The sequence below is a fragment of the Mercurialis annua genome, linkage group LG7, assembly GCF_937616625.2.
Source record: "Mercurialis annua linkage group LG7, ddMerAnnu1.2, whole genome shotgun sequence".
In the NCBI taxonomy this organism is placed as follows: Eukaryota; Viridiplantae; Streptophyta; class Magnoliopsida; order Malpighiales; family Euphorbiaceae; genus Mercurialis; species Mercurialis annua.
The window spans coordinates 8342154-8354094 of record NC_065576.1 but is presented as its reverse complement, the minus strand read 5'-3'; the positions used below and the strand labels follow the sequence as shown (position 1 = coordinate 8354094).

The 11941-nt window shown below is 33.0% G+C and overlaps 1 protein-coding gene across 1 annotated transcript; it reads right to left on the bottom strand.

Moving 5' to 3' along the window:
* Window positions 1-2447: 2447 nt before the first annotated feature.
* Window positions 2448-6273, bottom strand: LOC130014805 (zinc finger BED domain-containing protein RICESLEEPER 4-like). The gene is made up of 6 exons (XM_056103738.1): window positions 6246-6273; window positions 5530-5660; window positions 4046-4847; window positions 3894-4004; window positions 2721-3836; window positions 2448-2635 (listed from the first exon to the last, which is right to left on the bottom strand). The coding sequence occupies exons 1-6, from the start codon at window positions 6271-6273 to the stop codon at window positions 2448-2450; spliced, it is 2376 nt and encodes a 791-aa protein (XP_055959713.1).
* Window positions 6274-11941: the final 5668 nt, after the last annotated feature.

Here is an 11941-nt window from a genome sequence, read left to right as displayed (position 1 = left end):
AATTAGTCATCAATATATTATTTATTTATTTAAAAATTAATTAAAAGCTAAAAATAAAAAAATGCATAAAAAAACTAATTTTAACTAATCTAACTATATTTTTCTTAATTCCCGTATTTGTCCGAATGGCCTATTTTTGTGGGACGGAGGGGGTATAAATTTTAAACGATTTTATCTTCAGTTTTAAAAGATCTTGATCTCTTTCTGATTCTTAATGCGTATATATGTTGAAATTTATGCGTCTCGTCGATAAATTTACCAACAAAAAACAAAAAAAAAGATATGAATCGACTATTTATTTTATTCTAGGTAAATAATGCGATAAAGAAGATGGCTACCGCCAACGACAAAAGTAGGGGTGAGCAAAGTTTTGAAAAAATCGACCGAATCGATGAATTTCGGTCGGTTTGGTTCGGTGATAAATTTTCATTCGGTCGGTTCGGATAAAAAATATAAATTTTCGGTTATCGGTTAACGGTTCGGTTAAAAAAGAACCGACCAAATACTTATAATTTTGAATGCTTATTATGAAAAGTAGGGTGATATCTTTTTTGAATTTAATCCTTGCTATGATATATTGTTTGGATTTGTGAGAAAATGTTTGATTTCTTTCTAATTTTCATAGAATTCAATTATTTGAGTTTGTGAAAAAAAAATTAATTGATCTTTAAAGCATATGTAATTGAAAAACCCATAAAAGCCCATAAATTAATTGATCTTTTTCTCATGAATACCGAGATCTCCGAGCTTTTACTGCTCCTAGTCGGATCAGACGATAAAAAATTAGCCTTTAAATTTGAACACATCCCGGAAGGGGATGATCATGTTGGACCAAGTCCTATTTATCCTAATTTTTACTTTGACAATCAATTTAAAGGTTCTAATATTGTTTACTACTATGTATGAATCTATAAAAACCATAGTGGATCAATTTAGAGTCTTCTAGCGAGAATTGAAATTTCCGGAATTCGTAAAAACAACAAGGTTTCTGCGCCCGTGACATATGGGAGTCGCGGGCGCGATACATCTATCATGGGTGTGACTCAGCCCTTTCACGGGCGCGATCCAAAGCATGGGAAGGCATATGAGTTGGGCTTGATCTTCGCGGAAGAAACACCCCTATGTCACGAGTGTTACATAGGTTACCGTTGGGGGTCCAACATTTACTTTTAGAGAAAATTGACAATATCGCGGCGTGACATGGCTAGAATCTGCAAAACATTTTGTCATAACTTGAATGAAATGTAGGAGAGTTGTTGGGTATTATAAATACCCTTCAACCACCACATTTATATTGTTAAACATTCATACAACTAGGGGTGAGCACGGTTCGGTTCGGTGTGCAAACCCTCATAACCGAACCAAACCACACCCCCTAACTTAGAAACCAAACTTTGCTAGTTTGGTTTGCAGTTTCTTCAGTTCGGTGAACCGAAACTTCGGTTATTTATGGTTTGGTTTGGTCGGTTCACCATTCAAAAAATCAATACAAAAACCAACTTTGAATCTAAAAATATTCACTTGTATTAATGGCAACTATCAAAAGCCTAATAGGCCAAATTTACCAAGTTTTTCCCCAAAAATTACAGCCTATGTTCTATATTTAGTTACAATACCAAAGTTCACTAATTTAGTATTACAAATTTACAGTTCATAAATTGTATAGGCTATGCAAAAAATGTACCACTCTAACTGATTTAGGCATCCAAAAAATTGCTGTAAATCATTCAAAAAAATACTATAAACAGTTGAGCTCTGTCATGAATCATGCTACCATCTTCAGAAGCTTCTGCTTTCCAAAAAGCCTCTATAGATCAGTCGAACAAAAATGAATGTAATCTCCTGCAAAACAGATTACAAAACAGGAAAAAAGTAATAAGTTTTTACAAATATACAAAAGTTGACCTAGTTAGATAGCTAAATAATAAAATGTAAGGCTCAGAATTCATAGATTGTAAGTCACATAATGACTCAACTCTTTTAAAAGGCAACAGAAATGTCGCACAGTTAATGGTCAAGTCATATTTAGACTTCAATTTGTGGAAGCTTCATCATTGCCTCAACTCAAACATAATAATGATAGATTAGCACAAGACAAATATCAGAAGCATAACAGAATGAATCTACCAAAAATAGGTAAACCAAGATCTTAACATTGTCGTATGCTTAAAGGCTCAGATATGAACTTATTTCAAGCAAAACACTAAAAGGTCATTAAAGGTGGCAACAAACAAGTGCCTCAACAGTTACAACCTATAGCATTAAACTCAATAATTGTGGAAGCATCAACATTGCCAATAAGCCAAAATGACAGAGAAATCAAACACCAAACCACAAAGCATCAGATGAACAAAGGGACAAACAATCAGGCAGCAAAAAGACAGAGATATCATATTATCTATGCTAATCTATCATTACTAGTAGGCAGCAACATAAATTATAGAGCATCAGATTTCAGAAATGTATCCAATAAACAACAGAAGCAGCAAAGGCTTCCACCAGGCCCAGAAATCAGAGGAAGACATGGACAAACATCCACCAGCAGCATGCCCAGAAGAAATAAACATCAAGTAAATAAAACAGGGACATAAGGACAAACAGTTATCATTCATAGCATTAGTTGGGTCTTGAAAACCTGAAAAGAAAACCAATGTAAGCAGTTAATACTTGAAGGATTATGAAGAAATAAGCAAAACTAGTAAAAAAAAATAAGAGATCACCTTCTTCAAATTTCTCTAGCTCCTCCAATGTTTCCTCAACTAAAACAGGTTTGGATTGGTCTCTCAGCCAGTCCTGAGTACATATTAATGCCTCCACAATTCTAGGAGTCAGACAAGATCTGAAATCATCAAGCACTCTTCCACCAGTGCTAAATGTTGATTTTGAAGCAACTGTGGAAACTGGTACTGCAAGTATATCACGAGCCATTCTAGAGAGGACAGGAAATCTCTCAGAATTAAACTTCCACCATTTCAGAATATCAAATTTCAAATCATTTGCAACTACTGCCTCACTAAGGTATATATCCAATTCAGATTTCTTGCTTCCACTTACACCACCACTCTCCATCATTTGCTGCAGAAATCTCTCCTTTAAAACAGAATTTGCTTGGGAGGATTGGCCAAGAGTTTCTGGTGAGACAGTATTCTGACCACTAATAGCCAGTTCTTTCTTATAAACCACATCATAGTCATTAAACAGCTCAAGCAAATCCTCCATCAAACAATTATACAACCATTTACCATCATGAGAACCATACATTTGAGTCAAAGTATATTCCATGTAGACAATTCTATCACGAGGATCTAAAATATTAGCAAAGAATATCAGCTTATTCATTACTAATGGCTCACCCCAATACTTATCAAATTTTGATTTCATTCTAATCGCCATAGACCTTACTGACTCATCACTAGAACCCACCCAGTCTTGCAAAATGGTAGACAAGTCAGAAATCTGATTTAAATGGTTATTAGAAGTGACATACAGAGAACCAGAAATTCTCAAGGTCATTTTGTAAAAACATTCTAACATGGTATATAATTGCCTAACATTTTCCCAATCAAGTGAATTTGGCACATTATCACCCAAATCTTTTCTGTAACATGCTTCCACAGCATCAAATTCTTCAAATACTTTTTGATACATACAAGCAGTATTTAACATCAAGTATGTTGAATTCCATCTAGTTGGGACATCAAGACATAAAGAAACCTTACATTGATTATCAACTGTCTCTTTGCATTCTTTAAATTTGCTTAGCCTAAGAGGTGCGTTCTTTATATATCTAACAACCTTTCTAACCTTCTCAAAAGATGGACCAGACTCTTTCAAACCTTCAGACACAGTCAGATTTAGAATATGTGAAATACATCTCATGTGCGCATACTTACGTCTAATTGGTGTAGTGCCCCAACTCAACATCTTTTTCATAAAAAACACCATAGCAGCAGTATTATTTTCAACATTGTCAAAGTAATAGAGAAAACATTCTTTAGGCCCCACTCTTGCAAACAAGTTTCCAAAGACTTAGACAAATACTCACCCTTATGCCTAGAACAAGGAACAAAAGAAATAATCCTTTTATGTAACTTCCAGTCATTGTCAATAAAATGAGCAGTAATGCACATGTAATTCAATCTCTGATTAGATGTCCATGAATCACTTGTAAAACTAACCCTTTGAGAATTTGTTTTAAAAAATTGTTTCAGCTTTAATTTCTCCTCAACAAACAGGCTATAACAGTCCCTATTAACAGTCCACCTAGAGGGCATTTTGAACATAGGACAAGCAAGACTCATTAATCGCCTAAACCCCTGTTTCTCAACAAACTTAAAAGGCAATTCATCGACAATTATCATGTATGCAACAACTTTCTTAGTAAGTTCTTGGTCAAACTTCCATGCAGCAACAGAAAACATTTCATGACCAGCAGATCCAGCTTCCACATTTACAGGTTGAAAAGATAACAAAGCATGCCTAGTTTTTATACTATGTGGGTGCTTAGTGCATCTAATCAAATGACTTCTAAGTGTAGAAGTACTATTCTTTTTAGCATGGCAATTATATATGCGAGCACAGTAGCGACACTTCGCTTGAATAATGATACCTTTGCTGTCTTTAATTGTGTCAAAATGCTCCCATACCACTGATCTTTGTTGCCCTTCTTTCCTTTTTTTAATATTTGCTTCCACATTAGTCGTTGGTACAGCAACAGGGTCATTATTTCCTTCCACTTCCACATCCACAGGTTGTCCATCACGGACAGGAGAAGCTCCTTGGAAAACGATGGGTTGACCATCATCTCCTGCCTTTTGGACAACCATTTGTTCTACATCAGGGTCCATCTGAACACAACATAGAATGGAAATCATCATTCAAAACTCAATAAGATTCAACAATCAATAACACAGTTAACCTTAACACATATATACAGGCAACATATTACCTGTTTGGGTCGGTTTTAAAGCTTCCACACACAAGAGCTTTTGCAAATAACCACCACCACCAATAGTTCATGAAAAATAAGAATCAAACAGAGAAATGATATTAACAAATGGAAAACCCAGAACCAAAAGGTCTTAGCAGAACTCAAAGTATAGTATTGATCAAATATTTACCTTATAGTCAAGTCTCTTTGTAAAGGGTTACTAAATCTGCATCAGACAAAAGAGAAACCAAAAAATATGTTAGAAATATGAAACAGAAATCAATACTGAATAAAAAACGTTTAAAATCCTTAGATAAGTCACACTTTATCTTAGAGTTTCTTCGATTGAACCCCTGTGAATCAGAAAATTAAACAACTTTGCTGGAATAGAGTTAAACAGAACAGAAATCGAAGAACTTCAAGACTTAGAAACGTTCACAGAGACTTCAATCAAGACTTAGAATCATTTACAGAGACATATAGAGCCATCAATAGAAAGACGAATCGTTTAAGACTTAGAATCGTTTGTGGAGATTCATCGCTGGAAATCAAAGAAGTTTAGGCTTAGAATCGTTTAGAGAGAAAGATAAGAGACAGACAGCCATGGAATTCGAGAGGAAGTGGGAGCATTTTAGGGTTTCAAGAGCAAACGAGTGAGGAGATAAATCAGAGAGCATAGAAAATTGGGAGCGTTTTAGGGTTTCTGGAAAGTAACGAGTGAGGGAGGCGGCTGATAAGTGAGAAAAATATTAGGGTAAGGTTTATAATGGAGGTTTTTATAGTATTTTTACATATTTACAAAACGACGTCGTTTTGACGTCGGTTTTCGGTTCGGTTCGGTTAACCGGGGGCAGAAACCAAATCACCTCCATTAACCGAGATTTTTCAGATTTCTATACCAAACCTCTCCACATAAACCATTTTAACCACTCTACCTTCATTATTAGTTTGGTTTGGTTTGGTTCGGTTTTATGGTCTGGGTCGGTTTTTGCTCACTCCTACATACAACAACTCTACTCTCTTGAAATCAATTCCATATCTCTCTAATTTATGGTGCATCAACTTAATTGATTGCTTTTGTTGTTGTTGTCGTTGATAATCAATCTTTGATTAATTATTTAGTATTTGTAGGTTCGTGATTAGCCTTGTGAAATCACTTTATGAATTTGTGTTTAGCTCTGGAAAAACACTCTTTGCCTTATTTTGATGTTAAACTCAAAACATCCCCATTAGTGGATTAAAAAAAATCTCAATCTTTCATTGAGTGGTGGAGTAGAATCGGTTTGTGGATTACATCATGGTGAAACACATTTACTAGTCCTGATATTCGTTGATGATCTCATTGTTGCGGGAAATAAGAAACACATCATTGTCAATCTGAAATCCTATTTGAGTAAATGTTTCATATGAAACGTTTAGGTGTCTTAAAACATTTCTTGGGTGTGGAAGTAGCATGGAATGCGAATGTAATTTTTTTATGTCATTGTAAGTATGCATTGGACATTATTAATGACACTGGCTTGTTAGGTGCTAAGCCCTCTAAATCACCCATGGAACAGAACCATCATCTTGTCTTAGCAAAAGGTAAATTGCTAGATGAACCAGAGAAGTTTCAAAGATTAGAATGGAGATTGATATACTTCACTCGACCTGAATTGGCATATGGAGTACACATGTTATTTCAATTTATGTAGCAACCTCGGAAGGAACATTGGGAGGCAAAAATATGAATTTTTTGTTACTTAAAGGGCAGTCCCGGACAAGACATTTTCCTTTTGTCAAAATTCAATCTTCAACTTTATGAACATCTGCAACCAATTATCCTAAAGGTACGTAGTTGTTGTTATTGCATCATTCCGTATCCTCTCCATGACTTTACTTTGCTCCTATCTGACTATAAAGCAATGTGGTGCCAGATGAAAGAAGAAGGCCGCTTTCAGTTAGTGTTCATTGCTGAGTGATCGCTCTTTCACCTGAAAGTTCTTGCTCAGGTATCAGGTAATTGACTACTAAGATGCCCCATGTCCACTAACGCTCCTGTCCAGAGCGAAGAGAAGGCGAAAAAGCGCCTTATTGTGATTTTGATTGGGGTGGTTGTCCATCAACTAGGCGATCACTTACAGGGTATATAATTTTTCTAGGTATCACGCTCGTCAGTAGAAGCCAAATATTGTGTTATGGCTACCATTGTGTGTAAAATTAATTGCTTAAAGGATTGTTATTGTTACTAGGAGTTCCTCATGGTGTCTCGGTACCATTGTTTTGTGACAGTTAAGCAGTGATGCATATTGCCACTAATCCAGTCTTCCATGAACATAGAAAACATAACTAAGTTGATTGTCACTTTTGTATGGGACCAGATACAACGTGGCTTGAAAAATACCATATATATTCGAAGTAGTGAGCAACTATATACCAGCCATATTCACTAACGCTTTTGGGAGAGAACGATTTGAATTTTTCCTTCGTACATTAGGCATTCGTAATCTTCATGCTCCAACTTGAGGGAGAGTATTAAAAAATTTGAAAAGTTTATATATATTGTTCAAATGGATATTAATGTTAGAGTTATTAGATAGAGATTAAGGAATGACTTTTGGTTATTTTAATCCTTTGGTATATTTTTAGTTTGTATATAAATAGGCCGATTCGGTTGTAAATACATACAATAATAACATATCAAGTCTTTTCAAAAACCATTAAATATTTAATATATCATCATTATATTAAGATGATTTAGATGTTTTTTTGGGTAAAGATTGAGTAGTAAAAATGTATTTGATTATATAGGTTAGACTTAGGGGTGTTAAAATGGATTGGTGGATCAATTTGATTCCCCCATGTTGATACTACTAGGATTAACACGAACACGGCGCATTCAATTATCTTATAAAAACTTTCGAACTTTAACAAGACACAAATTTAAAAAGGGGAACACAACAATGATAAAACTAACATGTAAAAATTTGTTAGACTAGATGTGTCAGTAAGTTAATAAAAATCACAAGACATGACTAATATGTTAGACTACGTATATACGAGTGTGAAAATGAGTTGGCAAATAGTGCTTGTACCGTGTAATTTGTCCATAGAAGGATCACATATGCACAAAACAGATAGTTAAAAGGCTATTTAAATATAATATTTACTAAAAGATAAAGTGAAATAAAAGCTAACTGTATGAGAACTTTAAAACAAATAATAGCCTTAATATTTAGCGAAGTTACTCAATTTTGATTACACGCTTCAAATTTTACCCACATAAAAACTATGAAAGGCCTAATCACTCAAAAACCCCCACCTTTATCCCCTTTTGTAAATATACCCCGACGTAGAATTTTTTTCAATTTTACCCTAATTTGCCCTTGTATGTTTCAATTGTACCCTAAGTCATTGAATTGACATTTTTTCACTTGAAAAAAAGTTTAAAATAATTCCCCATTTTTAGCCTATATTTCAATTAGACTCTAATATTATTAAAAAAAATAAATAAAAAAGATTATTTTAAATTTTTTTATAAGTGAAAAGAGGTCAATTTAATGTTTTGGGGTACAATTAAAACATAAAAGGCCAAATTAGGATAAAATTGGAGAAATTCCTAGTTCAGGGTTATTTGCAAAAGAGGATAAATGTGAGAGGGTTTTGAGTGATTAAGCCACCATGAAAATACAACATAGTTACTTAAAGATATGCAAAATATTCGTTAAATATTAAGTGAAACGAAAATTATAGTACAAGCACGTCATGATGGATTTAGCCAAGATAGTGTGCATTTCATCATGCCATAGCGATTTCCACTGCTCCAGTAATCTCATGCATGAAAAATAATTTCACTAATAAAAAAATTATTTCTTTTAACCCGTTTTAAAAAAGACATATATTTTTAACTATCACATTTTAAAAGTTTATGTGTAATTTTTTTATTTTTTTATATGTAATTTTTTTACTTCTATTTTCTTTTGTTAAAATTAATAATGAGTTACACTATTTATAAATTAGAAGACGCTATTAATAAAAATAAAATAATATAATAGTAATAGTAATTATTATTTTTTAATTTATATGTAAAATTATCTATCCTTTTGAAAGGAACTATAGAGAGTATATTCTAAGAAATTGTGAAATACTTAAAAATAAGGCAAAAAGTACAAAAAACCTCCAAGTTTATCCAAAAGTATAAGAGAGTACTTTAACTTATTTTTGGCACAAATAAACCCTCACAGTTTTAAAATCGAACAAAAACACCCTCACAGTTCTAAAATTGAACAAAAAAACATCTACGTCCATGAATTTAACTAACAGACGTTAAATTGAAGACGTGACACTAGAAAAAAATTCAAAAATATCCTTAATTTTTAAAATACTTACTAAATTCATATTTCAATTTTTTTTCTTATTATTTCACCCTCATAAAAAGTTCAAAAATACCTTTAATTTTTAAAACACTTACCAAAATAATACTTATATATCTTTTTGACAAAAAATTAAATTAATCATTTCCGGCGCCGCCGTCGCCGTCCTCTCCCAGCAATGAGCCGCTCGTCTTCTATGGAAGACGAGCATGGAAGACGATGGATGACCAGCAGCTGTTGGTCTTCCTTTTTATTGGGGGAAGACACCCATGGAAGACCAGCACATGGGGGAAGACAAATCGTCTTCCCCAAGAACCAATTATGGGGGAAGACAAATCGTCTTCCCCAAAACCAACCATGGGGGAAGACAGGTCGTCTTCCCCAAACCCAACCATGGAAGACCAGCAACAGATGTTGGTCTTCCATGGGGAAGACAAATCGTCTTCCCCAAAACCCAACCATGGGGAAGACGATCTGTCTTCCCCCATGGAAGACCACCACCGGCAGCTGCTGGTCTTCCATGGGAAAGACAGATCGTGTTCCCCAAAACCTTCGGGGAACACCACTGGCTGCTGGTCTTCCTTTGGGGAAGACAAATCTGTCTTTCCCATGAGAAGACCAGCAGGTGTTGGTCTTCCGATGACGGATTGTGGCAGGTGCCGGAAAATATGATTTTTTTTTTGTTTTTTTTAAATTAGTGGATAAGAGGGTTTGGTTGAATGTATTTTAAGTTAAGGGTATTTTTGGATCTTTTATGAAGGTGAAATAATAAAATAAAAATTGAAAAATGAATTTGGGAAGTATTTTAAAAATTAAGGGTGTTTTAGAACTATTTTTTTCTAGTTTCACGCAACAAATTTAATGTCTGTTTGTCGAAGTCATGGACGGAGGAGGTTTTTTGTTTGATTTTAGAACTGTGAGAGTTTATTTGTGCCAGAAATAAGTTAAGGGGCTGTATTGTATTTTTGGATAAACTTGGAGAATTTTTTTGTACCTTTTACCTAAAAATAAATATTCTGTCTGGTCATTGGCAATTTGGCATAACCATAAAGCTGTGAAGAGTAGAAGCATACTCCCTCCGTCCCGTTTAAAAAGTTCCATATTCTATTTTGGGATGTCCCATTTAAAAAGTCACATTACTATTTTTAGAATGTTTTTCTATTGAATACCCTATTTTACCCCCTCTTTTAGTTATCTTAAAATAGTTCTATGTAAAATTCCACTATCATTAATAGGGGCAAAACATGAAAAAACATGAAAAGACAAAGATAATTAATGTTTTCTTAAGTAAAGTCAAATGAGACTTCTAAAATGGGACAGAGGGAGTATATTCCACAGTTATTTGTCTCCGTCTCCATAAATGCGCATCGGATGCAAAATTGTAAATATATTTAATGTTAGTGGACACTTTTTGCAAATTAAGGCACTAACATTTTATTTTATTTTCATAATAGAAAGAAAAGCGTTCGTGGAAAATTTTAAACCTATAATTTAACAGTTTACTGTCCAGTTTTTATAGTGTTTGAGCCATATTAAATAAGCATTATTATGGAGTTTTAATTAAAACATATTATCTATTTACTTTTAAGTAAAATGTCTTAAACAACAAGTCTCTTTTAGCGTCTTTAAATTGTATCTCTAACCTTATAAACTCACTAATTTTTTCTAGCTATGCATTTTTCATTGTAACAACAAATACTAAATTGATATATTTTTACTGTAAAAAAAATTTAAATAAATCATTCATTCTTTATTTTTTGATTAATAAAATTCAAATTAATTATTTATAATTTTTTTTCGAGTAGAAAAGAGTCCAATTTAAAATGTTAGGTACAATTAAAAGTAAAAAATGCAAATTTAGATAAAGTTATAATTTTATAAAGTCGAAATATAATTAGAAGGGACTACAAGATAGATGTTTTTCGTACATTTTTATCTTACTTTTGTTATAATAAAAGTTATTGTTAATAGACAATCTTTGAAGACCCCAATTAGAATAAGCTACATGTAATAGATAATTCATATATGACTTTCTATTGAGGGAGAACCTTTTTTAAAGAAAATGCTATTTAACCCATTATTTTGTACAATCTTCGTTATCCCTCCTTACGTGGCAGCATTTAATTCGTCAAATCCACCTGCAAAAGTGTATATTTTAAATTTCAATTTTTAATTGATCCACTCTTTTAATGTCACATAAGATGAGTTAAAGAAGGTGGGTTAAAAAGGAGGGTTATATAGTATTATTATTTTTTAAATTTTCAATTTGAGAAAAAAAAGGGGCAACATCATAGGCTTTGAATTTTGAATAACTCCTGGCTATAATAAATAATCATAATTCTCTTAAATTTTCAATTTGAAATAGACAAACTGTAATAGATAAGAATTTTAAATTTAACTTTTTATAATAAAAATTAGTAACCAATTTTTATTTTTTGGCAAATTAATACACCGGCCAATCATACAACGACACGTGGCGATACAGTACAATATCCACATCAGTGTGTTTTTTAAATTTGTGTGCCAATTTGTCAAAAAAATAAAAGTTGGTTACTAATATGCAAATTTTTAAATTCGTATTGTAATTACAAATTAGGGTAAAGTTCATGATTTAATTTACAATTAATCCTAAATTAAAAGCATTAATCAAGAGAAAATG